At 55.7% G+C, this 24,552-nt stretch overlaps 1 protein-coding gene and 1 long non-coding RNA gene across 7 annotated transcripts in view; one reads left to right on the top strand and one right to left on the bottom strand.

The window, feature by feature from the left end:
• LOC125086256 (sodium/potassium-transporting ATPase subunit alpha-4) overlaps positions 1-22,563 on the top strand; it is a 28,040-nt gene extending 5,477 nt beyond the window's left edge. The window contains exons 7-22 of one of the 2 annotated variants that reach the window (XM_047705460.1): positions 2,971-3,239; positions 4,541-4,739; positions 4,933-5,042; positions 5,229-5,363; positions 7,556-7,745; positions 7,872-8,044; positions 11,764-11,900; positions 12,330-12,480; positions 12,734-12,902; positions 14,161-14,315; positions 14,473-14,596; positions 15,802-15,947; positions 18,673-18,803; positions 18,914-19,015; positions 22,192-22,283; positions 22,451-22,563. In XM_047705460.1, coding sequence (XP_047561416.1) covers positions 2,971-3,239; positions 4,541-4,739; positions 4,933-5,042; positions 5,229-5,363; positions 7,556-7,745; positions 7,872-8,044; positions 11,764-11,900; positions 12,330-12,480; positions 12,734-12,902; positions 14,161-14,315; positions 14,473-14,596; positions 15,802-15,947; positions 18,673-18,803; positions 18,914-19,015; positions 22,192-22,283; positions 22,451-22,479 — 2,312 coding nt within the window. In that variant the 3' untranslated portion in view covers positions 22,480-22,563. Of the gene's footprint in view, positions 1-2,970; positions 3,240-4,540; positions 4,740-4,932; positions 5,364-7,555; positions 7,746-7,871; positions 8,045-11,763; positions 11,901-12,329; positions 12,481-12,733; positions 12,903-14,160; positions 14,316-14,472; positions 14,597-15,801; positions 15,948-18,672; positions 18,804-18,913; positions 19,016-22,191; positions 22,284-22,450 lie in introns of both variants that reach the window. The other variant, XM_047705459.1, reaches the window with a different exon arrangement.
• Positions 880-24,053, bottom strand: LOC125086263 (uncharacterized). 5 transcript variants are annotated; one of them, XR_007123130.1, is made up of 3 exons: positions 23,048-24,053; positions 22,264-22,716; positions 880-5,292 (listed from the first exon to the last, which is right to left on the bottom strand). It is a non-coding gene; the product is annotated as an uncharacterized LOC125086263 (long non-coding RNA). The 5 variants fall into 5 exon arrangements; XR_007123131.1 differs by having other exon boundaries at positions 22,601-22,716; XR_007123129.1 differs by lacking the exon at positions 22,264-22,716.
• Between the last annotated feature and the right edge of the window lie 499 nt (positions 24,054-24,552).

Genomic DNA, 24,552 nt, shown 5'->3' with positions numbered 1-24,552 from the left:
TGAAAGCTCAAAGCCACTGGTGAAGGGTCAAAGTCACCATTTCCGCGTGGGCACCGTGATGATACTGAGTCGCTGTTTCGTAGGTTTTTCCGTGGATTCAATGAGCTCACATGTATACGATGCGTAGTGCAAAGCCTGACACGACGGAAGTGCGCTGTGATCGTCAGCTCGTATTATTCTGGCCAGTGAGTGGACTGGGCTCTAGAAGTTGAAAATAGCATGGAAGGGCAGAAAATTACCCAGCCCTGCAGGGGCAGTCTCCTTCTGAGAGGAGTCCCCACTTGTCACTATTCCAGGGAGGTACTGGCATTGGAAATTAGAGTTCACCAGAATTCCCCCTCACACTTTGGCTTTGCCCCTAAAATCTAAGGTACATTTGAGGGGGGAGGCAGTTCTGGCCAAGGTGGTAATGATGGGCTCAGTCTCACGTCAACCCCCCCCCACACTTAAGGAGGCCAGCAAAGCTCTCTGAAACACACATGAAAGCCATTACTCATGCTTAAGAATAAATGTTTGGGTATCCAAGAAACAGCTTTTTTTTTTTTTTTAATTCAATGCCTCACTCGTGCCAAATGTTACAGACGTGTCTGAGTCTCACGACACGACACAACAGACATTAGCTCTATTTTGCACGTGGAGAGCTCAAAGAAATGAAAGGCAGTATCCAAGAGCACAAGTCAGCAGGAGAGAGGAGACTCAAGGATTCTGGTGCGAGTCCGTCCCCCAAAGCCTGTGCTCCTTCCACAGACCCTTATCTGGTCTGTGAGCCCTCCGGTCATGAAGTTATTTATTTAAGTTAAAAAATATCTTAAAAGATTTTTTTAAAAATACTTTAAAATAAAATAAAGCTGAAGAAGAATCGAACCAGAAAATAAAATATATATTGAAAAAAAAATTTTTTAATTTTGATCAGACAGAAAGAGGCAGGTTAGCAAGCTTCCTTCAAAAACACTAGATTTGCATTATTAAATTTTAGGGGAAAGTTTTGCTCACATTTGTCCTTCTTAAGCAGGTTTTTGGTCAGCAAAGTGTATTCAGGTAAGGGGAGGAAAGTGGGTGGTGACATCCCTCTCCAGAAATAAGGGTCTGGCCGGGATGGAGGGGGCCTTAGTCGAAGACCAGAAGGACATGAGATGTGGCGAGGGCATGGAGCCAGGTCGAAGAGCTCCTGACTCTGAACCGGGAAACGTCTGTGCACTTTGCAAATGAGGAGCCACCTCTAATCTTTCTCCCAGACCCTCACCTCCTACTTTCATGGCCGATGGGGCTGCGGATACAGATGTCGTCTGTCTTTGTGTTCTCATGCATCTCCATGGGGCCGGACCTGTCTCCCTGGCCATATACAGGAGCACGGAGGCATCAGTCTGGCCTGGGGTATGGGAGGCCTGCCCGTGGCCTTGATTTTCCCCGGGCTGACACCCACCCATCCTGTCTCCAGACACGTGGGATTCGATACTAGATCCTGCCTCTCTGCGCATAGGGAAACCCATGAAGGAGTAAAAAGGAAGAACTAGACCAAACCTTGGCACAAAATAGACCCAGGTAGTGGCATAGTCCAGCCCCGCCCCAAACCCCAAACCCTCTCAGCACCTCTCGGTTACCGTAGTGTCTTCGCCAAGCCTCCATGAACGCCTCCGGAGGGCAGCCCTCCGGCGGGCAGCAGGTGGGGAGCCCATCTGCAGAGGGCCTCGCAGCGAGGCCGCTCCTCCCCAGAACCCCACCTGCCCCTCGTGGCCATCTGGGCGGGACCCCGCTCTCAGACTCCCACAGCAGGAGGCCACCCCGGAAACAGCGTTTGTGGGTGCTGTCAGAGTAGAAACCCCCAACCCAGTCCCACATGTGAAGAAAAGAAAGAAGCCAACACTGGCGTGCCTACGATGTGCCCATTCCCGCTCTAGGCTCCCTGAATAACCTTTACTGTCCCCCTGCTTCCTCCATGCCTCCATCCCCTTCTCAGAGCCGAGGCAGCCTGAGGGTCGGGCGTGCACGGAGCCCCAGGGCTCCCAGGGGCCTCGCTGAAAAGCTGAACTTCCAGCCAGAGCCCTTCTGCTTCTAACATAAGTGATATTTCTAGGATACGTCACTTTTCTGGGTGATTCAGACCGTGCCTTGGAAGGGTAGGAATTTCAGCCATTATTTTGATAAAGCAGGAAAAATGGTTTTGAGCCAAGAACCTTGTTTCAAGCCACGTAGGTGAGGGGCCAGCATCCCGTGCAGGTAAAGCCAGACATGATGTCCAGGTCCCCCTTCTGACTCAGGGCAGGGGGGCATTGGCCGAGGGAGAGGCCCCGAAGCCCAGCTGTTATGGCGTCTGCTCCCCGGCAGGGGTCAGGCTGGTTCCAGCAGGCGGAGCGGGGAGGGGCTCCAGCCAGAACGGCTCCCCAGCCTCCCTACTGTCACCAGTTAGGGCAGGATAATTCTCCCCTGGAGGGGGTGTAAGGGGGCGCTCCCGTCATTTGCAGGATGTGGAGCTACACCCCTGCCCTCTACCCGCCCGCTGCCAGGAGCAGCCCCTCCCACCCCAGCTGTGACCGCAGAGAGACCTCCAGGCATCGCCTAGTGTCCCTTGAGAAGCTGAGAACCTCTGGGACAGGGGAGAACCAGATGCTGGGAGGGAGGACTCTAGCAGAAGGAGACCCTGATTCCTGGGGATCTAGAAACCATTCAGCTGCATTTTGTCCATTCAGGACAAAATAAGAAACGTACAGACAATAGAAGACATTTAGATGAAGGGTGATCAAGACCTTGACGGGGAAGGCCATGAGTCGATAAAATCGGAGAACTGTGAAATCTCAGAGATTTTTCAGACGGGGAGAACCTCACTTGTGTAAACTAAATATGGGGCGATAGAATACTAGAAGCTCTCGGAGGGTCTTAAGTGTCCACCTTGCCTGGACCACGGACAGTGGCTCTCCTCGTAGAAACAAGCCTGCAGCGCCCCCCGCCTCAGACCTCCCCCTCGTTCCACAGGAACGGCTCGGGGCATTGTGATCGCGACGGGAGACTCCACGGTGATGGGCCGCATCGCCTCTCTGACGTCAGGCCTGGTGGTCGGCAAGACCCCCATCGCCATGGAGATCGAACATTTCATCCATCTGATCACAGGGGTGGCCGTCTTCCTTGGTGTCACTTTCTTCGGGCTCTCAATTATCTTGGGCTATGGCTGGCTGGAGGCTGTCATCTTTCTCATTGGCATCATTGTGGCCAATGTGCCCGAGGGGCTGCTGGCCACCGTCACGGTGAGTAGCTTAGGTGGAGGGGGGCCTCTGGGCAGACACGCCACCCCAAGGGATGAAACCATGTATCTCTTCTGCTGTTGGATCTTTCTAGTGCAGAGGACTCCTGATGTGCGCACACGTGTCCACCGCTTAGCGCCCACAGGACACTGACCTCCCCCCACCCATATTTTCTAGTGCCTTCTCTTTCTTCTCCAGGAGTTGTGATACAGGAAGCATTTAGATTCTGAGTCACCAGCAGTGAGTTCCAATCTGGGCTGTACAGTGAACTTGGTCAAATCACTGAATATCTCCAGGTGTCAGTTTGATTAATCATCAGTTTCTAGAGGAAGATTAACTCAGAATTATAGAATCTTATTGGAAAGGACTTCAAAGCCCATAGAAATCCAACCTTTCACCAAACTTGAATATCTTACATACAATCCATGGGAGATGATGAGTGTTTCTAGTCCTGGGAGCGCCTCCCCTTTCAGTCTCTGCTCATTTTGCCACGGGCTTGCTCTAGCTGGATTTCATCGTGTTGAGCAGAATTATGACTTCCTGTTGGGTCCCAGTTTTCCCATCTGAAGAGACACAAAACAAGTCATTTTTCTCTCTTCCACAAATTACGCGTTTGACTGATGGGAGCCATCATGTGTCCTCAAACTCTGGTGGGAGGTGAAATCACCCCCTTTCCTCTCGCCACTCTTCACAGGAAAATGGTCTTCACGCCCTTAGCTTACTGACCACTTGTTGGGGGGGGTGCTCCCATTCATCAGTACAAATAGAAATGGATAATGAGATACTACAGTACGAGATAAAACAGAAATGAGAACACTACTCAGGGCGCAGTTGGTTAGCACCAAAACCTCGGGACTAGTGATAGTATGTAAATAAATCATAACCCCACAATTGGATTTCTGTATTGATATAACCATAGCCCAAGAACTGATTAGTTTTTAAAACAAACCTGCTACACACACCTGACCTTCACTGAATTTATGGTCCATATAATTAATGTCAACAAAAATGTCCCAGTTTATAAACGATCTCTCAAGTCCTTTCCAGTGTTGCAATATTCCTTCTCAGCTTCAGGATTCTCCTGTTTTCTTCTCCGAGCTCTGCGGTAAAGCACGAGCACAGTCACTCTCCTGGTTTTCTTTACCGTGGCCTCAGGTGGAATTGCGAAATGGGTGGAAACAAAAGGGAAAGAAGTACCAAAAATTACAAAAGCGATACAAATGACCAGATTTCCAGAACGCAAACTGGTGTGAGCAGCTGGCCTCCTCGTCTCCGCTAATTCTCAGCCCTCTTTGTGGCCCCAGGTGTGTCTGACCCTGACAGCCAAGCGCATGGCGCATAAGAACTGCCTGGTGAAGAACCTGGAGGCCGTGGAGACGCTCGGCTCCACATCCACCATCTGCTCCGACAAGACGGGCACCCTCACCCAGAACCGCATGACCGTCGCCCACCTGTGGTTCGACAAGACCATATACAAGGCCGACACCAGGGAGGACCAGACCGGTGACTCGAGCGGTGTGGGGCGGCCAGCCGTGGAGGGGCCGGGGGTGGCGTGGGGGCCGAGGGAGCGCGGACACAGAGGACAACTGGGTCCTGAGCACGGACGAGGGATGTCCTGTCGAGCAGGAGGCGAGGAAGTCACCGGCTTCACACTCCCCGCCCCCCACCCTGCTCACCAGCCGCTGCTTTTCCCTAGGGAAAACATTCACCAAGAGCTCTGTGACCTGGTTCATCCTGGCCCGGATCGCCGGCCTCTGCAACCGAGCCGACTTTAAGGCTCACCAGGAGAACCTTCCCATTGCTAAGGTATCAGGCCTGTGGGGGCAGCCGATGCCGTGGGGGCAGCCGACGCCTCGGGGTCCGGGTGTGCCCCGCCCTCTCCCCCAGAAATCTCTATCCTGGCGCTCAGGTATTGTCCCCAGGTCCTCCCCATCGCACCCCTCACCCTGTGCGGTACTCCTCGCGCTCACCGTGCAAACCCCGTCCTGGCAGTGGGAGACGACAGGGGACGCCTCCGAGTCAGCCCTCCTCAAGTTCATCGAGCAGTCGTACAGCTCTGTGAAGGAGATGAGAGAGAAAAACCCCAAAGTGGCCGAGATCCCCTTTAATTCCACCAACAAGTACCAGGTACGGAGCCCATGCAGGTAGAATGGGGGCAGAGGCGGGCTCCCAGTTTGGGGAAGTGGGAGCTTTGCCTTCGCCTTGGGCCTCCCCTCTGAACAGTAGGATAGAGACAGTGGAGACCCGGTGTCCCCATCAAAAGGAAGGCTCAGCTCAGGAGAAAGGGACCAGCAGGTAAAGGGAGGAACAGGTGTAAAGGAAGAGACATTCGATCCCCGATCCCCGGCCGAGCGTGGGGCTCCATCCCCAGTGGAGAGAGCCAGCAGGAAGTGTCCTGTGGGTAGGACAGGCTGGTTGGTGACAGTCGCAGTAGAGCTTCCTGCAGCCTTGCAGTGCAGCCGTGGTGGCGTCTCTGGGGCTCCTGCAAGGTTTGCTCCTGTGGAACAAGGCTGGGTTTGCAGGGCGCTCCCCGGAAGACCTGACTGTATCCCACGCCTGTGATTCTAGCAGCTGGGTGACGGGGCGGGGCCCCAGCACCTTTGTGAAGCTCTGTCCCCAGGCGGAGTGGGGGGACTCCGCTGCCCTCAGAGCCCACCCTCGATGGCAGTGCCCAGCTGGCCGAGCTCACCCAGCTGGGCACTGCCATCGAGGGTGGGCTCTGAGGGCAGCGAGGGCAGCGGAGCCCCCCCACTCTGCCAGGCCATCCCAGCCCTGTGTCACCTGCAGGCTCCGTGTCTTCCTCACTCTCAGATTGAAATGAAAGGCAGGGTCTCTGTTCTGATAGTCCCAGACTTCTCCCATCTTTTTATCTGTAATTTCTATCAAGGTCTGATTTTTTTGTGACCAAGTTACTGGCTTATACGTAAGTCTTGCTGCCTCCTCCAATAATCCCCAGTAAATTGGGAACAAATACGTATTACGCACTCAGGAAATCAAGCTTTTTAAACCTCTTAACAGCTTTCTGGTTAAACAAGTTAAGATTTTCCCTCTTAGCTGCTTAGGCATATTTTGAATATAACAGAATTACAGGAAATATTTGACGGTTTTTAATGGGACGGCTTTAACAGCAGTTTACCCACAGGCTTCCCACCTTGGTTATCCTCTGGGGCGGTGTGGTCCGTCCCTCTCTGCCCCCCACCCGCCCCGTCCTTTCAAGAAGCCGGTTTGCTGACCCAACGGCCTTCATACCGAGAAGCTCCTGGCTGGGAAGAAGAACTCCATCACAGTTCCTGCTCACAGATCAGAGATCAAGGGAAAATGCAAAACCGAAATGCATCTCATTCCTCTCTCCTCCTGGCCTGTGGTGGTCTCTGATTCACTGTGAATCTGGCCTTCCCTGCTCCCAGCCCACCACGCCAACCCCAGCCCCAACCCCAACCCCACCACGAGCCCCTGGGACTTCTCACGTCGCTGGGAGAGTGGCAGAGGGTTGACGATGATGAGCCTATTTCTGGATTGTGCTTTGTGGTTTTCAAAGTACTTTTTTACAGATATCTGACCCCCAAACGGCACGGATGTTTCTCACTCAAACACGAACGTTTCTCAATAAGCACAGTTACGGTACTGTCCGTGAACTTTCTCTTCCTGGTGATTTTCCTAACATTTTCTTTTCTCAAGCTCACTTTGCTCTGAGAACACAGCCTGTAATACCTAGTACATACAGAATATGTGTTAAGTGACTATTGATGTTATTGGCAAGGTTTTGGGTTGACAGCGAGCTATGTTAGCAGTTAGGTTTGGCGGAGCCCAAAGCTCTTTGTGGGTTTTTGACTGTACTGTGTCTCATAAAAACCCAGTGAAGTCAGCAGCACAGAATCTTTTGCATCGTATCAAAGGATGAAGGTTTTGAGAGGTTCAGTGGATTGACCTGAGATCACAAAGCATCCCGGCTGGGGGGACGCAGGCCTGTGGTCCCCACGTTCTCTCCCCTGTCTCCCCTGCTGCCTCTGCTGGGACCACACTTGTGCCTTCCAGAAGTGAGAACCCTGCTTGTGCCCTGAGCTCCGGCGGAAATAGCAGAGATCTGTGTGCAAATAACAGCGCGTTGGATCCCCGGGCACGAGGAGGGCTGGGCTCGACCCTGAGTTGGACTTGACCGGAGCAAGGGCGCTGCACTGGAGTTAGGGCACAAAGGAAACAGGGAGGGGCATGTGGACCGAGGAGCCTAGTGTTGTACCCTCAGAAACTTTGCCCCTGCTTTTCTGCCCTAACCCTTGCTCCCCCTCCTGCTGCAAGGAGTCTCCCTCTCTCGCCCCCAGGTGTCCATCCACCTGCAGGACGACAGCATCCAGCCCCACGTGCTGATGATGAAGGGGGCCCCGGAGAGGATCTTAGAGTTTTGCTCTTCTTACCTTCGGAAGGGGGTGGAGTACCCCATGGACGACGAGATGAGGAGAGACTTCCAGAACACCTACCTGGAACTAGGAGGCCTGGGGGAACGTGTGCTGGGTAAGGGGCTGTGCAAGATAACATCCAAATGGTTACTTGTGGGGTGAAATATCGAAAATGCTGGGGTGAGCGAGACAGGGATGCAGGCTCTGCTGAATGACTACTGGTCCCTCTGTCTCTCCCCAGGGTTCTGCTTCTTGACTCTGCCTAGCACCTTCTCCAAGGGATTCAAGTTTAATACAGATGAAATCAATTTTCCCATGGATAACCTTTGTTTTGTGGGGCTCATATCCATGATTGACCCTCCCCGCGCTGCAGTGCCTGACGCTGTGGGCAAGTGTCGTAGTGCAGGGATTAAGGTAAACTCCTGACCACGTCCCGTGTCCCACGTCCCTGAAGTCCCCCAACCTGTCACAACCCGGAGCCTCGCCTAGAATAGGTTCTTCGTAATCTTGGTTTAACAGAATTGATGTCTGTTTCCTTGAGCTTATGATTCTTTGTCGTAACAGAGAACCTAATAGGAAATAGTGAGTTTCTTCTGTAGTCAGAATCCTGTCTTGCCTCGAACATTAAGATCACCAGGGGTCCTTTAAAATCTGATGCCTAGCCCTTCCCCCCAACCCAGAGGCTCCCTCGGTAGGGCGTATGACTCTTGATCTCAGAGTTGTGAGTTCAAGGCCCACATTGGGCGTAGAGATTACTTTAATTAATTAATTAAACTTAAAAAAACATCTGATGCTTAGCCCATATCGCAGACCCATTAAATAGGAAATTCTCAGGGCAGGCATCTGCATGCTTCAAGCTTTTTTTAAAAGATTTTTATGTATTGATTATTCATTTGAGAGAGAGAGAGCACAAGCAGGGGGAGCAGCAGAGGGAGAGGGAGAAACAGACTCCCCGCTGAGCAGGGAGCCCGATGTGGAGATCATGACCTGAGCCGAAGGCAGAGACACTTAACCAACTGAGCCACCCAGGCGCCCCGTCTCATAAAACTTTCTTAGAGATGTCACTAGGCAGGTAAGTTTGAGAATCGGTGTCCTAGGGTTGCGCATGTGACTCATATAGGGTTTTTGTCGCAAGACAAAATCTCGATTCTGCAGGTCTAAGACACCCTGAGATCTTGCGTTTGTAACCAGCTCCCAGGTGACGCCCCGCTGCTGGTCTGCAGGCCACAGCAGGAGTAGCAAAGGGCTAGAAGTGTCGGGGAAAGGTGCTGCTGGGAGGGGTCTGGGGGCTGGAGTGGGTGCCAGAGAGGCTGAGCCGTGGACAGCCGGGCCCTCAGGGCACCTGCCTCGGGATGAACAGCTGCACTTACAGGTACGGGTCCAGGAGTAAAAGCTAGAAACCGAAACAATCAGTCTGGGAGTGAAACACAGCTGCAGAACACACGCCCAGGGGTGAGAACCCTAACTTGGCCGGGAGGGGAGGAGGGCTCAGACTTCACAGAATTCCTCTAGTTCTGAGACGTTCTGCAGCCCAGTTCCAGGTCACATTCTAAGACTCCCCTACGTCCTCCCAGGTCAGAGACTGACACCTTTCCTGCTTCGGCCTGATATTCTGGATCTCAGACCCGGGGTCTCGAGAGCAGGTGGGGGGGTGGGGGGCGCTGGAGGTATTTAGGGAGAAAGAGGGGCTGTCGGTTAGAGCTGGTTTGCCTGGGGGCCGCTGGGCCATGCAAAGTTCAATGACTGGTCGCTGGAGTGAGAACCGAGGGACGGATGTAGGAGCCGTTTGGAGTGGGGTCTCTAACCACCACGCGCTGTTGGGGCGGCCGGTTCGCTGGAGCAGAGCAGCCCATGTCCCGACCTCCCCCGGCCGCCACGTGGGCGCCAGCTGGGGAAAGGCCCACCCGGGTTCTCTGAGCCTTGAGGTGGCCGTTGGAACGGGGAATCACACTGGGGGTATGAAATGCATGTCCTCTGGGGATCTGTGGGTCTCTTAGAGCAAGATGAAGAGACTTGCAAAGGCAGCCGAGGCAGGGAGACCTGAACGGGGCCAAGGGCTGATCTAGCCTGAGTGTCGTCCCCGCGGCCAGCGAGCCGGAGGCCCGCCGCTGAAACAGGAGGCCCTGGGGCTGTCTGGGCCAGTCCGTGTCCTGAGCACAGGTTTACAGTTCATGTTACCGCTTCTCACTTCTCCTGGACCCGAAGCGGGCACAACTTGGGCATACTCGGTGAGAAATTCTGAATCGGCCCCCTTTCCCTGTAGGGGCGTGTAAGACGGACACACGATGCCGTCCCTAGAGGAGGACAAATGTAATAGACCTACGGCGGGTTGTCACACAGGGTAGACCGTCCCAGGGCTGGTTCCAAAATGGCCTTGGTGCAGAGCCAAGTCGAGAGCTCTGGGGTCACAGGACAGCAAAGTCTTACAAGGACATGATGGCAGGGCCAGGGCTTCCCACGTAGGGCCACATGCTCGGACCCTTGGAATAAGTGTAATTTAAAAATGAATAAAAGTATCCCTTATATTTGCCGCTCACTGAGGCTGTCGGCACCGTGAAGGTGTCTTGGCCTCACAGTGAACCTGGCCTCCTCCAAGGACGGCAGGCAGGCCACCAGGCCTACAGCCGTGTCACCAATACCAGACTCTGCCTCTCAGACGGGCCTGATGTGGACAAAGAAGGGACAAGGGGACCAGAGGGCAGCTTGTAAGACTACGTGGGAACAGCAGAGCCACAGTCAGCTCCCACAAGCTGGAGAGGACGTCCCTTAAGTCCCTGACAGGTCCCAGAAACCGTGAAATGTCCTTTACCTCAAAGGGAACCATTCTCAGCAGGACTTGTGTCCTGAGAACTCAGTCTTGGGGAGACCAACCTGGTGTTTTTCTTTCTCCAGCCTGGCCTGGAGGTGGACCTGCTGGAAACTAGTACGGAACAGTCCCTTCGAGTGGTCAGATGGGGCAGGTGCGGTGCGGGGAGGCCGGGAGGACAGCGCACCTGCCCCAGGTCCCCAGTCACCATGGAGAAGCCCCTGGGAGGCTCTCAGGGCACGGGGAGCCTGAAGGGCATCTCATCGCGAATGTCGGAAGCTCACATGCAGTCACCTCATGAGGCCGCGTTGGTGAGATCCGGACACTCGCCGTCTATAGTGAGGGTACAGCTGCCTGTCCGGCATGCCTGGGGCCACACGGACGTCCGCGTCACCACCTCCCTTCAGCAAGCCTGGCCTGGAGTCCCGCTGCTCTCAAGCCAGCTCACAGTGAGATGGGCTCTGGGAAAAACTCCCTACAGGCTTGTTTCCATGCTCTGAAAGCAAACAGATGGACCTTTCCAGAACTTTCCCAGGACAATTCAGTCGCAGCCACACAGCTGCCTTTCCCTCCATCAGAGCCGGGAAGGCCGTGCTCCCTGAGGGCCTCGGGAGTGATTCTGGAGAAGCACTCATTCATTCTTGCCTCTGACGGCGGTTTGTGGACCACGGGCTACAGCCAGGCTCTACAACAGAGCAAAGCTTCACAGGCAGCCTGGACCAGGCCCATTCTGGCCGAGCGCTCCACCGGTGGACAGAGACAAGCCCGCCCCACGCGGAGCAGGAGGAGGGCTGACAGAGAGAACAGAGTGCCAGCACAGCCTGGAGCCAGGCCCCTGAGCTTTGGGGAGCCAGGGCTGGGGCTGGTCCGGACATCTGCAAAAGGGCTGGAACCCAGGGGAGATCCCGGGGAAGCGAGACGAAGAGGGTCAGAGCGCGCCTGGGCCTGGGGGATGCTTTGGCAGGCAGACGGGCTATCCCAAATGCCTCTTTATTACCATGTGTTTTACGTGTAGGTATTTGTCTTTTCAGCTTAAAGAAACGGGATAGCCCTGGAACGATTCAGTGAAATTCCGAATATAGTAATATACCCAAATCCCCAGTTTATGCCTGGGAAACCTAGAACCCGAACTGTTCTGTGTGTTATGGTCTGGTGGTCCCGACCCAGTCCCAGGGGGCGAAGCCACCACAGTAGAAGTCCTTGGGGATGAACTATGAATGGCCCCTTGGCATGAAGGCGGTGATCTGTTAGGTCCTGGAGAGAAAGGCTAAGAGTTCAGGACCCCCCTGAAGATGACTCAGCTCCCCACCTTCCCCTCCTGACCCAGGTGATCATGGTGACCGGAGACCACCCCATCACAGCCAAGGCCATTGCCAAAGGTGTGGGCATCATATCAGAAGGCAACGAGACCGTGGAGGACATGGCGGCCCGGCTCCAGGTCCCTGTCAGCCAGATCAACTCCAGGTGGGGCCCCTAGAGAACTCAGATCCGCCGTGTCTGCCCCCTATCCTCAGCCACTCCATGCCAACCCCATTCCCAACAGTTCCTGGAGGTTCCTGCAGTCGGTAGGATGTGTAGGGTTTATTCAGTGCAAAATAAGACATAATAGGAAAAGGACCAAGTGACTACGTCGGTGGGTTTTCAGAGGAAGTAGACGGAAGGGTGCAAAGCCAAGGGAGGAGCAGGTGGGAAGCAGGGAGGGGTGCAGCGTGTCTGTCCGGGGACAGTGGGCCACTGGGGAGGGGTGCAGCGTGTCTGTCCGGGGACAGTGGGCCACTGGGGACAAGTGAGGAGCCGGACAAAAGCAGAAACAGGCGGTCACGGCGGAGGCTGGACCGAAGCACAAGGACTCCTCTGAGCACTCTGCACTGGCTTTTGAACTCCTTCCCTCAGGGAAGCCAAGGCCATCGTGGTGCACGGCTCCGAACTGAAGGACATGACGTCGCAGCAGCTGGACCAGGTCCTCAAGGACCACACGGAGATCGTGTTCGCGCGGACATCGCCGCAGCAGAAGCTCATCATCGTGGAGGGCTGCCAGCGGCAGGTGAGCGGGACGGGGCGCCCTGGGGCGCCTGGCCCAGCCCTGCCCCCAACCTCCTCAGGCTGGTTGGGGGATTCCAAGGAGCAACCTGTCCCGAGATGGGCGTCCTTTGGGGGCCCTGAGAGTTTTCTCATCTCGGGAGGAGCAGGAGACAGAAGGGCCGAGAAACAAGGGATGATGGAATCACTAGAGTGACCTCTGGGACTTGTCTCGCTCCAGCTCAGGGATAACATCTCTCGTTCTGGGCCTCGTGCAGGGGGCCATCGTGGCAGTGACCGGGGACGGCGTGAACGACTCCCCCGCGCTGAAGAAGGCGGACATCGGCATCGCCATGGGCATCACGGGCTCCGACGTGTCCAAGCAGGCCGCCGACATGATCCTGCTGGACGACAACTTTGCCTCCATCGTCACCGGCGTGGAGGAGGGTGAGGGGTCAGGGTGCCCATCAACTCAGATGACAGTTGCGCGGGAGCTGGTGTCCCTTTGCTTATCATTCCACCTCCATGGTCCTGTACAGACAGAACAGTCGGTGTAAGAGAAAATTCCGTCAGTTAGACTTGGCCGTGGTTGAACGTCACTCTCGGGGGCCTTTCTGTATGAGGCCGAAGGCACAGGAGACTGAAGTCCCGGTCTCACCGGGACTCTGGTCTCACGGCGTGTCCTCTGTCCCCTCGCGCACATTCCAGCGGGTCTGCCCCAGGTTCCGAGACGTAGCTGTTCTCTGGGACGACTCCGTCCACCACCATCGCGGGGGCCCTGGGAACAGGTGGCCTGAATGATGCCGAGGCAGTGAGGTCAGCCGGAGCCCGATCTGGGGCTCGTGCCGAGCGCCCCCTTTCCCAGAAACTTCTGCACACCACACCCACCGGCGAGCGGGACAGCCCCCGAGTCCTGCCTCCTGGACTCCCCGCTTCCTGCCTGCGCCCATCTTACTGAGACCTACGACAAACCACATAAGAGAAACAGCTGCACCATTTTTCTGAGACCTAGTGAGATCCCGACGCTCCGTAGGGTTCCACTCGGTTCTGCACATGTTCGGAGCACCAGCCGCGTCCCTAGGCTCTATTCTAGACGCTGGGGTGCGACGTGCGAGATAAGACACAAATCCCTGCCCTCGTGCTCCTTCGTTTCTGGTGGCAGGACAGACAGACAGGGAACCGCACTGTGTATTACAAGGACATAAGGACAACGGGGCTGGGCTTATGGTTCTTCAAAGGGCCGTCAGGGATCGACGCAAGCCATCTTGCAAGGCAGGAGGAATGAGGCTTGGGGAGCGAGAGGGACCCCACGTCACAAGCTGTTGGGGCAGAAAACAGGATTGGAATCCAAGTCTGGACTTTTTCCACCTCGGCCTTGAACTTCTAGGGGCCTCTATGCTGCTGTTCTCGGACATCTCTGCGAATCAGCCCGGCCCGGCCCTGCCTCCCTCTCGGGGATCAGGCGCTATTAGCCCCACTGATCCGAGGACAAGGAGGCGCAGGCCTGGCGGGCTAAGGAGTGTGGCTCCAAGGAGGAATCATGAATTCAGGAGCAAAGCTGGGAACGAGACCCGGTTGAGGTCTCGGACCTCCAGACCCTTGCAGGGGCTGTGACGCCGCTTTGTAGCATTCTCTGTCCAGGGGCTGGCGTGCGGGTGGTGTCCTCTCGGCACAGTTCACAGAAGGGGCGCTTTCCTCCCCCCAGGCCGCCTCATCTTCGACAACCTGAAGAAGTCCATCGCCTACACCCTGACCAGCAACATCCCCGAGATCACGCCCTTCCTGCTCTTCATCATCCTCAGCATCCCCCTGCCGCTGGGCACCGTGACCATCCTCTGCATCGACCTGGGCACCGACATGGTGAGGCCCAAACCGGGAGCCGGCTCGCAGTGCCGCCCGGGGAACCGGGGAGCAGGAGAAGGCTGTGTCCGGGGGGAGGGACAGAGCTCGCGCAAGTCACTCCTGTGTTTCCTTCTGAACTTTGTGCCCCTCGTCACACCCACCCTCCGTCCTCCAGGTCCCGGCCATCTCCTTGGCTTACGAGTCCCCCGAAAGTGACATCATGAAGAGGACGCCCCGGAATCCGAAGACTGACAACCTGGTGAACAATCGCCTCATCGGCATGGCCTACGGGCAGATTGGTGCGGCCCGAGGCATGAGGGGCTGCGGCGGTGGGGGGCGGCCGCACCTGCTGGGGCCACGGGCGTCAGGGAGATGCTCTCATGACAGCAAACTGGGTGCTGGGCCCTGGGGACACAAAGCCACTGCTGTCTGATGTGCCCTTGACTTGAGAGCCCAGCCGAGAAGGAACAGACATACATAGACCGATGGCATCTTTCCCAGGGTCAAGAGAGGAGCACGCACAGAACGTGCGACAGCGGAACAGAGCAGGGGCTCAGGGGCCAGGACGACAGTCGGGGAGGCGGGTGGGCGGAGCAGGACTCGTGCCTGGTACTGGAAGTTGGTAGAGGCACCGTGAGCCAGAGGGGGAACTCACACGCCTGCTTGTGGAAGAGCGAATGACCAGTTTGGGGGAGCCCGGGCTCGTGAGAAAGGCGCAGTAGGGGTGAGGCTGTGGCTATGGGCAGCACTTCCCCGGGGGCAGCCTTAAAAGGCACAGGCGAGCCGCTAGAAGTCTTTGCTCCCGAGTTGCCAGGGCCGTATTCCAGGGAGCCGGTGAGGGACGGACAGGGGAGACCGCCCCAAGATCTAGAGGAGGTAGAGGAGGAAACACACGGAGAAAGCACCGATTTAGAAGCCAGACCTGTGTTTGAATCCCAGTCTGCCTGTATGACCTTGGACAAGGGCTGAATCTTCTGTGCCGCAGTTTCCCCACCTCTGAAAGGTGAATGATAGCTCACAGCTGTCGTGAGGATCGAGGTCCACAGGGACTTGGTTCACTGCTCAGCAGGCAGCGGACAGATGCTGGCGTCCACTATCGCCATGGCCGGGCCTGGCAGACGCAGGTGTCAACGAAAAGACAGGCCAGGGGCAGGGTAGAGACTCGAGGAGAGGACAGGACCTGATGGAGTCCGCACGTGAGAGGAAGTGGACGCAGAAGAGTCCAGCGCTCGTGGAAAGAAAAAAGGATCCTCTCCAGGGTCCTTTCAGTTTCCAGGTTCTGTGACTCAGAGGTGACTCTGGTTTAGAGCCCCGAGACAAATGTTGGGGCTTGGAGACAAGTCCCACAGAGTGAAGGGGTCAGGTCGCTGGTGGCAAGTGTCTTCAGCCCTGAAAGCTCAGACACCCATCAGCCCAGCTAGAACCCGGCCATGACCTTCCATAGTCTGCCTTTTGAGGTCCCGCTCTGAACCACGTCCCTCTGTCCCATGACTGTCATTCACAGGGATGATCCAGGCTCTGGCTGGGTTCTTTACCTACTTCGTGATCCTGGCCGAGAACGGCTTCAAGCCCCTTGACCTGCTGGGTATCCGCCTGAACTGGGAGGACCGGTTTTCCAATGACCTAGAGGACAGCTACGGACAGCAGTGGGTGAGTTGAGGGGGTGACGCCTGAGACAGTGACCGGTAAGGGTGAAGAAGGGACAGGGAAGAGAGGCAAATACAGGCACCAGACAGGCAGAGCTGACGCCACCTCCTCTCCAGTCCTACGTGACCTCAATTCCCATTGCATCAGCAAATCCTCTTCAAAGGAAGACTTTCCAAACAATGACTTCATTTCTGTTCATTCCTGCCGTCTGTCACCTGTCCTTACCCTGCTGGTTCTTTCAGCTTCCTTGGACCTGGAGGTCTTCCTCATCATGTCAACCTTGGGGGCTGATTTCTGTGTTTCCAGGTTCTTGGCATCATTACCTCAGAAGTGAGTGCTGGGTCTTCCCTCTCTGTTTCGCTCCCTCCTTCCATGGGAGTTCAAATAATATGACTTCAAGTCTAAAAACCTACGTGCTTTGTATCTCCCTTTCTCACCTCTCTAAACTTGTTCAACATCAAGGATGCCTCTGTAGTAGTCTTTCCTAAAACCCAAGATGAATGAGGTTCAAACAGAAGCCCTCTGGCCAACAGGATGTGTCCAAGAATTTTAGTATGTTTTTTTCCTTCCTGTGAACATGCCTGTCCCGATTTGTAAAACAGTGGGCGACGTGACACCAATTTTTGCTAGACTCGTAGGACTGCAGAGAACGCAGAGTCTATAGGAGACACATAGTCTGTTATCACTCTGTAAACAAGGAAACTGAGTCTAGAAAGGTTTGGCGGCTTGTGCCGAGTCCCACGGGGCATCCCTAGAAGGCCTTCTCGGGAGCTCCGCTCTGGTTCCTGCCTGGCACCTTCCACCTTCATCCATCTTCTTGGATGCCTCCAAACCAAGCTAACTGTAGGTTTCTCAAAAGTAGGTTAGAATCCGGTTGTTGGAAAGGCGCTCCTGGTACATACTTGGCTTCCCCTAGCCAAGCCCCAGGAGGCCGTCAGAGGTCAATTGTTCTCAGCCATCAAGATCACTCCTGGGTCTAATGATGCCCAAAGTCATTACCTTGTCAGCATCTCCTCGATCCTCAAGTCCAGCCTTTGTTAGTTTTATATCTTGATAACATCTCCCTGTTGCTATGACACAGCTCAACATATATTTATTTGTAATAAATTAAAGGTAATTAAAATTAATTTGAAGTAGCACCAAATTACATCAAATACTTACATCTTGAAGTATTGCGGAATGGTTTGAGAACAATTGCCCGGAGGAAGAAAGTTCATAAAGGCAGGGTCTGTGCCTCTTCCCCTGCCATAATCTTCAGATAATCTCATAGGGAGCCATCCCCCCAGTCCCAACCAGGAAGGACTCCATAGACTGCTAGAACCAGGGAGAGCTCCCTACCTTCTAAAAACGTCTCACCATCAATTCCACTGATCATCACTTCCTCATCCAGGAGGCATCTTCTAGGTACCAGATGCTCTTCTGGCACTGGGGGGTATGGTAGTGAACAAACATGGTCAAAGTATTGCTCTGGCAGAGTTTATACTCTAGCTAGGAGCGGGGGTTGGGAGGGGAGACAGCTAATGACCAAATATGTAACCTATAGGATCCATGGAACTCGAGTCCGAGCAGAGTCTGGGAAGTGTTGGAATTGAGACCCCAGAGTGGGTGGGATGGAGAGGTCAAAGCTGTGGTCAGAGAGGAGGGATGCTTGGAATGGAAATCCCAGAGAAACCAGCTTTCGGCAAGGACAGATCTGGGATGTGACATGGGCACCAGCAGCCCAGGTGGGGAGCAGAGGGCCACCTCCCTGGAGAGGGAGACCATGGTGCTGGAAGGGTCATCCACACGGATGTCTGAATTCCCAGAACCTAGGACAGGAGCGGGCGAGTCAGGGCATCAGAGCTGAAATCTGCCAGCAGCCACGGGGTGCTGGGGTGCAGGTGGCTGACCGTGCTGGTGGCAGTGACGGGGACGTCACAAATGGACCCATGGGACTGGGTCTTGGCGCAGCACAGGGCTCATCAACGTCAGCCTCTGTGTTCCAATCACTCAAGGCAGCATCTCTCCCTCCACTTGCCACAGTTCTCGAGGCTCCGTATGGGGCATCTCGCCGTCAACTCAGTCCTCCAGGGCCTCAAATTCTGTGCTCAGTCTACCAGTCAGTCAGAACCATGCCGCTCTCATCTTTGAAACACGGCCTTCTTCTCCGGTCTAATGGAGATGCGCCTTTCTGTGTTCCCACGTCCTCGGTGACCCGCGGGACCTACTCCGGCGCCGGCCGGACAGCCTACTTCTCTTCCCCTAGACTTAGGTTTCTTGTGTGTCACGTACGGATTCGAGGAAGACCCCATCGGGGAGCGAGTGCTCCTCGCCGGTGCCGACCCCCTCACATCCCCGCATCCCCCCGACTCTGCGGCCGGATGCCCTCCATGCCCCCTCCCCTTAGGAGCTCCTTCCTCAGCTCTCGGGTCTGCTTCCTCCTCTCACCACCCCTCCTCTTCACCTGCTGAACACTTCAAAGCCGTCCACCTGCAGCCCCCGAACTAAGCATGGGAGGGCAGCGCCAAGGTCAGCGAGACAGGTGCTTGCCCTTGAGTGGCTCTCAGTGGGTCAGGAAAGCAAGGAAACAACTCAGAACCCAACACGGCAAGTGCTGAGAATAGATGGTAGGAAGGGTGGGGGCCTAGACCTGACTCGGCCTTGGAGGGGTAGAGAGGGAGAGAGCCAGGGAGGTGGACCCAGACCCCTTCTGACACGCACCGTCTCTACTCCGCCCACCCGCCCCCAGACCTACGAGCAGCGGAAGGTGCTGGAGTTCACATGCCACACGGCCTTCTTTGCCAGCATCGTGGTCGTGCAGTGGGCCGACCTCGTCATTTGCAAGACCCGGCGCAACTCAGTCTTCCAACAGGGCATGAAGTGAGCGCCCCGCCCCGCCCCAACCCCCTCCTGCCCACACACTGCAGGGGGCGCCGCTCCCCTACCTCTCCCTCCTCTTCTCCAGCACGCCCTTCCCCATTTCTTCCCAGAAACAAGATCCTAATATTCGGGATCCTGGAGGAGACCTTCCTGGCTGCTTTTCTGTCCTACACACCAGGCACGGACACAGCCCTGAGGATGTACCCACTCAAGTGAGTGAGGGAAGGGACACAGGCTTGAGGGGGGCGGGGGTCCCCAGCACAGGGAGACCCCGGGAGAGGAAGCCGCCAGCTGGGGGCTGCCGGGATGGACTGGGCCACCCTGGGTGATGTAAGGAGAACCGTCTGTGCTCCCACAAACGCATCTTACTTAGGGAGGGATGGGGGGGCCCCATGCCAAGTGATGGCACCCCGCGAGACATGGAGATTTAGCAGACTTGCCGGCACTCAACACAAGGGCGTCTTTCTGACAGTGCCGGGTGGCATAGCTGTTCAAGGATACAAATGGCCTGGAGCGGAAGTAAACATAAAAATAGCCTAATCCACGCATGGCTAATTGTGCTGTGCGGATGCAGACACCGTCAAGGTGCGTCTGTGAGTGGCATGCAGAAAGTCGTACTGTCTGCTACCCTGTTCTCCTCAAAACAGGCTCACGTTTTTGTTTTTGTTTTGTATTGTTTTTTACATTAGTGTATCCTTGTTGTGAACAAATTTACGAGGAGGGGCTCCTGGGGGGCTCAGTCTGTTGAACATCTGACTCTTGGTTTTGGCTCAGGTCATGATCCCAGGGTCTTGAGATCAAGCCCCTCTGGGCTCTGTGCTCAGTGGGGAGGCTGCTTCCCCTCTGTCCCTCGACCCCTCCCCCATCCCCATTTGCATGCACACAAGCGCGCACTCTCTCTCTCTACCTCTCTAAAATAAATCAATAAATCTTAAAAAACAATGTTTACAGGGAAAAAAGCAAAACCACCATGCCCCCCATCACCCCCACCTCCAAAGGCAGCCTATTCCTGACTCAGACTGTATGCTTCCAGCTTGTCTGCTACAAATTCACACACCTCACTCACCTTTCTGTCTCATAGCATTTTACACAACGCTTTGTATACTGTCGGTGCCCAATTAATGTTTAATACCAGACACTGGCGCTGCCCTTAGATACTGACAAGGCCAGGTTTGAATCTCAATTCTGCTGTGTATTATTCTGGACAGCGTGTAACCCGGCTGAGGCTCAGCCGTACCTGCGTCCTACACGCCGGGTGGACCGTTGTGAGAACTTCGTGCAGAAATGTGTACAGGGCACCCAGGACCCAGCACGGTGGCGTGGGTCACTGCGGCAGCTTTGTTCATAGGAGCCTGATTCCTGTTGCTAGCGATGTCAACATTCAAGTCCTTGTCGATTCAGTGGGGCGTTAACTGGGGCTCCCAAACATTCTGTACACACCCTGACCACAGCACTCGTCACCTAACAGTACACTTCTGCTGTTTTTCTATCTTCGCTTCCCGGACCACCTGAGCTCCTTGAGATCAAAGGCCATCATCATGCCCTCAGTTTTAGTCCCTCCCGCCCTACGCGGACACAGAGGGACACATGGCTGTTGCTGTTGAATGTGTTTGTGGCCGTGGGTATGGAACTGTGTGTGCACGTGGGATGAATCCCGGCCAAGGCCCCCGCTGGCCAAGACAGCAGCCGCCACCTGATGCAGGAGAGACGTCAGGGTTCAAAGCCGATGGCCAAGAAGGAATCCTTGAGATGTCCTTGGTGCCAAAAGGTAGCTGTGTTTAAAGCCCGGGAATAGGACCCTTGGGCAGAAAGAGCTCCTCTGGGGCTGATTGTATACTTTCATTTTTTTTTTTAAATATATATTATATATTTATTTGACATAGTGAGAGAGATAGTGAGAGAGACAGAGCAAGCAGGGGGAAGGGCAGAGGGAGAAGCGGGCTCCCTCCCAAGCAGGGAGCCCAATGTAGGGCTCGATCCCAGGACCCTGGGATCATGACCTGAGCCAAAGGCAGCCGCTTAACAACTGATCCCCCCAGGAACCCCTGGTTCTATACTTTCAAGTTGGGAGGGGGCTAGGGAAGCGTCATCAGTCTCTAAGGAATTTTGGAGGCACGGTTTCCAGGACCCTGAAGGGGACGTTTTCCTATTGTTAGGAAAAGGGGAAAGGTCATTTATCACCCTCCAATAAAACCTTAGTCCTGAGACCCCTCAGATGTATATCAACGGGTCATATCCTTGGCGGATGACTGCCAACGTGTATCTTGAGAGAGTAGAAATAAAGGAAGTTTCCAGAGGAATTTCTTTATGTTAAAGTAGACTTACAGGGTCCTGGGAGTTGGGCTAAGATTGCCTTTGGCCCTTAGCAAGGTATGAGCATCAAGGCAGCTGAATCCCAGGAGGCAGGTCACTCGTCAGCGGGCTGGAGGCAGTATGGAAATTGAATTTTTCTTTTGCCTTCTTTCCCACAACACCCTCCTTCAGTCCCTCGCTACTGAGCTCCTGCAATATGGCTAGTGAGACTGAGATCCGGAGTGCGTAATCTTCTCTAGCTAATGTAGACATAGACTCTCAGAGACTGTCCCACTGAACACAACTTTCCTGGCTGGGTTGGACTACATTTTCTTGACCCTTGGAAAATCCAGTGTCTGACGTGCGACATGCCCTCAGCGTGTAATACTCCCCAGACCCCAAGGACTTAGGGGAAAAGAAGCTTGTAAACCACCTCCTCCATAATGTTTACTTTGGTTCCCTGTGCACACGATGATACTTTGGATATATTGGGCTAAATAAAAACCTAGTATTAGAATGAATTGCCCCCGTTTCTTTTTGCTTATTTTAATGCAGCTACTGGAAAACAGTGAGCCTCGTGGCTCAGAGGGATGCCACTGGGCTAAGCCACCTCCCTGTCACCCAAGGGAACAAACGTGGCTATGATTTGACTCTTCCCCAGAGTCTCCCTGGCCTCTAATGACAGAAGAGATTCCAGAAGAAAAACGTTTCCATGTTCTCAACATGGACAAGTGTGTCCATTCCTCAGGGAAATATCCGCACAGGTGTAGTCCCGGGGAGACCCCTCCTGCTCAGACCACCCTCCCCTTTGGGGGCACAAGGCCCAGAAGACCGGTAAGGCAACAGGGGTCTCCCTGAGCGACTGCAGAAGCCAGGAGCACTGCGGGTACCTCTAACGCAAAGTTTGTCACATTCTGTTGTCACTGGCTTCTTGGGTCTCCATCTCCTCCCTCCCCCACCCGGCTCTGACCTCCCCAGGGCTAGGGCTCAGCCCTCCAGCCGGTGATGAGATGCTCGGTTCTGCGCGCTGTTCTCTGCACCTGCCCTCCTCTGGCCCTTCGATCCCGCCCTACTGACCAACACTTGTCCCCCACAGGCTACCCTGGTGGCTCTGTGCCACTCCCTACAGCCTTCTCATCTTTATCTATGATGAAATTAGAAAACTCACCATCCGAAGTCATCCTGGCGGTGAGGGCCCCCACTCTTTGCTCCAAGGCATCTCCAGCCTCCGACCAGCTCTCCCCTCCCACCTTGTTCCCAGGGGGCCAGGTCCCTCTCTCCCCATGCCTTTTCCTCCCTCCTTAGGGGCTCCCCTCCACCTTCCCCAGTTCACTCTGGTCTCCTCTCATCCACAGGGTGGCTGGAGAGAGAGACCTACTACTGAACTCAGCAGAAGAAGAATTTCCCGTGCGGGGGCCGTCCCAGGGCTGGCGGGGGAGCTGGGGTTATGAATTGGGTGCATCTGAGAGAGCATGAGTCAGGGCAGAGATGCTGGGATGGATTACCTGGGAGGAAAGAGACAGGCAGTCCTGGGGCTGGACTGAGGGCACTGGGGAAGTGGAGGGCCAGCGCAGCCTGTGTGCGGTGGGAGAGGCGCTTTCCTGCTGAATCGGTAGCCAGTCTAGACAGTAAATGTTTACAGTGGCCCTCACCTGGCTGGATGTGTCCGTCTGGTTTCTGCAAAGAGGGGACTACTGTGACGGTGTCTCCGAGGTCTCCATGGGAGCCAGGCAGGGCGGCCTTTCAGGGACCGAGTGGGGCTGGGAGGGGGTCAGAATCAAGCATCGCTGCTCCTTGAGGGCTGGCCCCCGACTTAAAGTCCAAAGAGCCAAGGGAAGGCGAGGACAGGACAGTGGAGCAGGGTGAGAGGCACGGGTGAGGTGAGAAGCAGCAGAGCCCTGGACTCAAGCGGGGACCGCAGCACCCCCGTCCAGAGTGGCGCATGGACTCACCGTGGAGCTTGGTGCTAGGAAAGACCTTAGGTCGTCCATGAAGAACCCAAGGTCCAACAGGACTTGGGAAGCGTCCCACGGTGAGTGGCAAATGTGGGACACAGCTTTCCTCTGGGGATGGGACGCTGGTCCCTGCCCTCCGGCACCTCCACCCCATCCCATCATTCTGGATCCCGTAGCCTTGACTTTGGGTGAAGCGCCCTGCCCCTTCACCCCTGGCTCTGCTCAGGGGGACGGACATTCCCAAAGGTCTGGTCTCCGGAGCCTGAGAAGAGGGGGCCCAGGCTCCTGGCTGTGTCTGGGGAGGAAGAGGAGGAGCCCTGGGCCCTTGCCCCCTCCCCCGCCCCTCCCTTGCACCCTTAGAGGTGGCTCCTCCTTCCTCTTCATCCCTGTACTGGCTGTTGTTTTGTGAGCTGGTCCACTTTGCCCTGGAGGTCGTCATGGTCCCACCTCTCTGGGGGCTGAGCACAAAGCATGCAGGGCAGAGAGATGTGAAGGAAACCTGCCGGAAGTGGTTGACTGTCACCAAAAACAAAGCGTGTGCGTTAAGGGACAGCCCGGTGTGACGAGTGCCCGAAGCACACTGTCCAGTAACTCACACAGCAAGTAGACTCGGAACACCCACCCTGTTTCCCTGATGAGTCCCCCAAGGTCTGTCTGATCCCAGCACTTACACCCGTAACTACTTAGAACCCAAACTCCCAATGAGGGCTGGGGCGGGACCAGAACAGCAGGGTCGGGAGGAGGAAAGGTCCCCGGAGGGTCTGGAGGCTGAGCGGCCGAGAAGGCGGCTGTAAGGTGGAGCCCGCGCTCAGCCCCTGCACCAGGCTCCCGCCAAGGTCTCTCCCACCTGTCGCCCGCCCTTCTCCAGCAGCAGGTCCCCTAGGGACAGGGCTATATTGGTCTGGGGTCCTTCCCTGCTGCTGATTCAGCTGCTGCATCAGGCCTGGAAGATGCAGGGGCCAGGGCGTGGGGGGTGAGCGGGGGTGGGGAGCGCCGCAGGGCCAGCAACTCGGGTTTCAGTGGCAGGAGCTTCAGGCGTCTGGTGGGTTAAAAATACAGAGGGCCCGACTCTGGGTCATTTGATACCCGCTGCTGAGGCTACTAAGTCCAAGGGCCTGAAGACGGGGCCCAGAGGGAAGGGATGAGTAGAAAGTGGACAGCAAAGCAGCAGGGGTGCGGGGTGGGGAGCGGGGGGGGGGGCTGCAGCTGCTGGGACGGACTGGGTGCGAGTGGGGGGCCCAGGTCACCTTCTAGCCCCATCTCACACCCTTGGGGGTGCTGAGGGGCAGGTCCAGAGTTCCAGCGTCTGCCCCTCCCCCAGAGCGCATCGAAGTCAGAAACCCGCACCCTCCCTCCTGCGGGCTTCCGCCTGGCCAGCGTGGCTGCTGCTGTGGGCAGCTCGGCGGCTTTGCTGCGAGGCCGGCTGATGGGTTCTGAGGCCTCTTTTGCTCAAACGGGCCCAGCTCAGGTTAGCTCTGGCCTCTCCCGCCCCAGGGGCAGCT

The sequence above is a fragment of the Lutra lutra genome, chromosome 15 (assembly GCF_902655055.1).
Source record: "Lutra lutra chromosome 15, mLutLut1.2, whole genome shotgun sequence".
Classification (NCBI taxonomy): Eukaryota; Metazoa; Chordata; class Mammalia; order Carnivora; family Mustelidae; genus Lutra; species Lutra lutra.
This window is presented reverse-complemented; position numbering and strand designations above follow the sequence as displayed.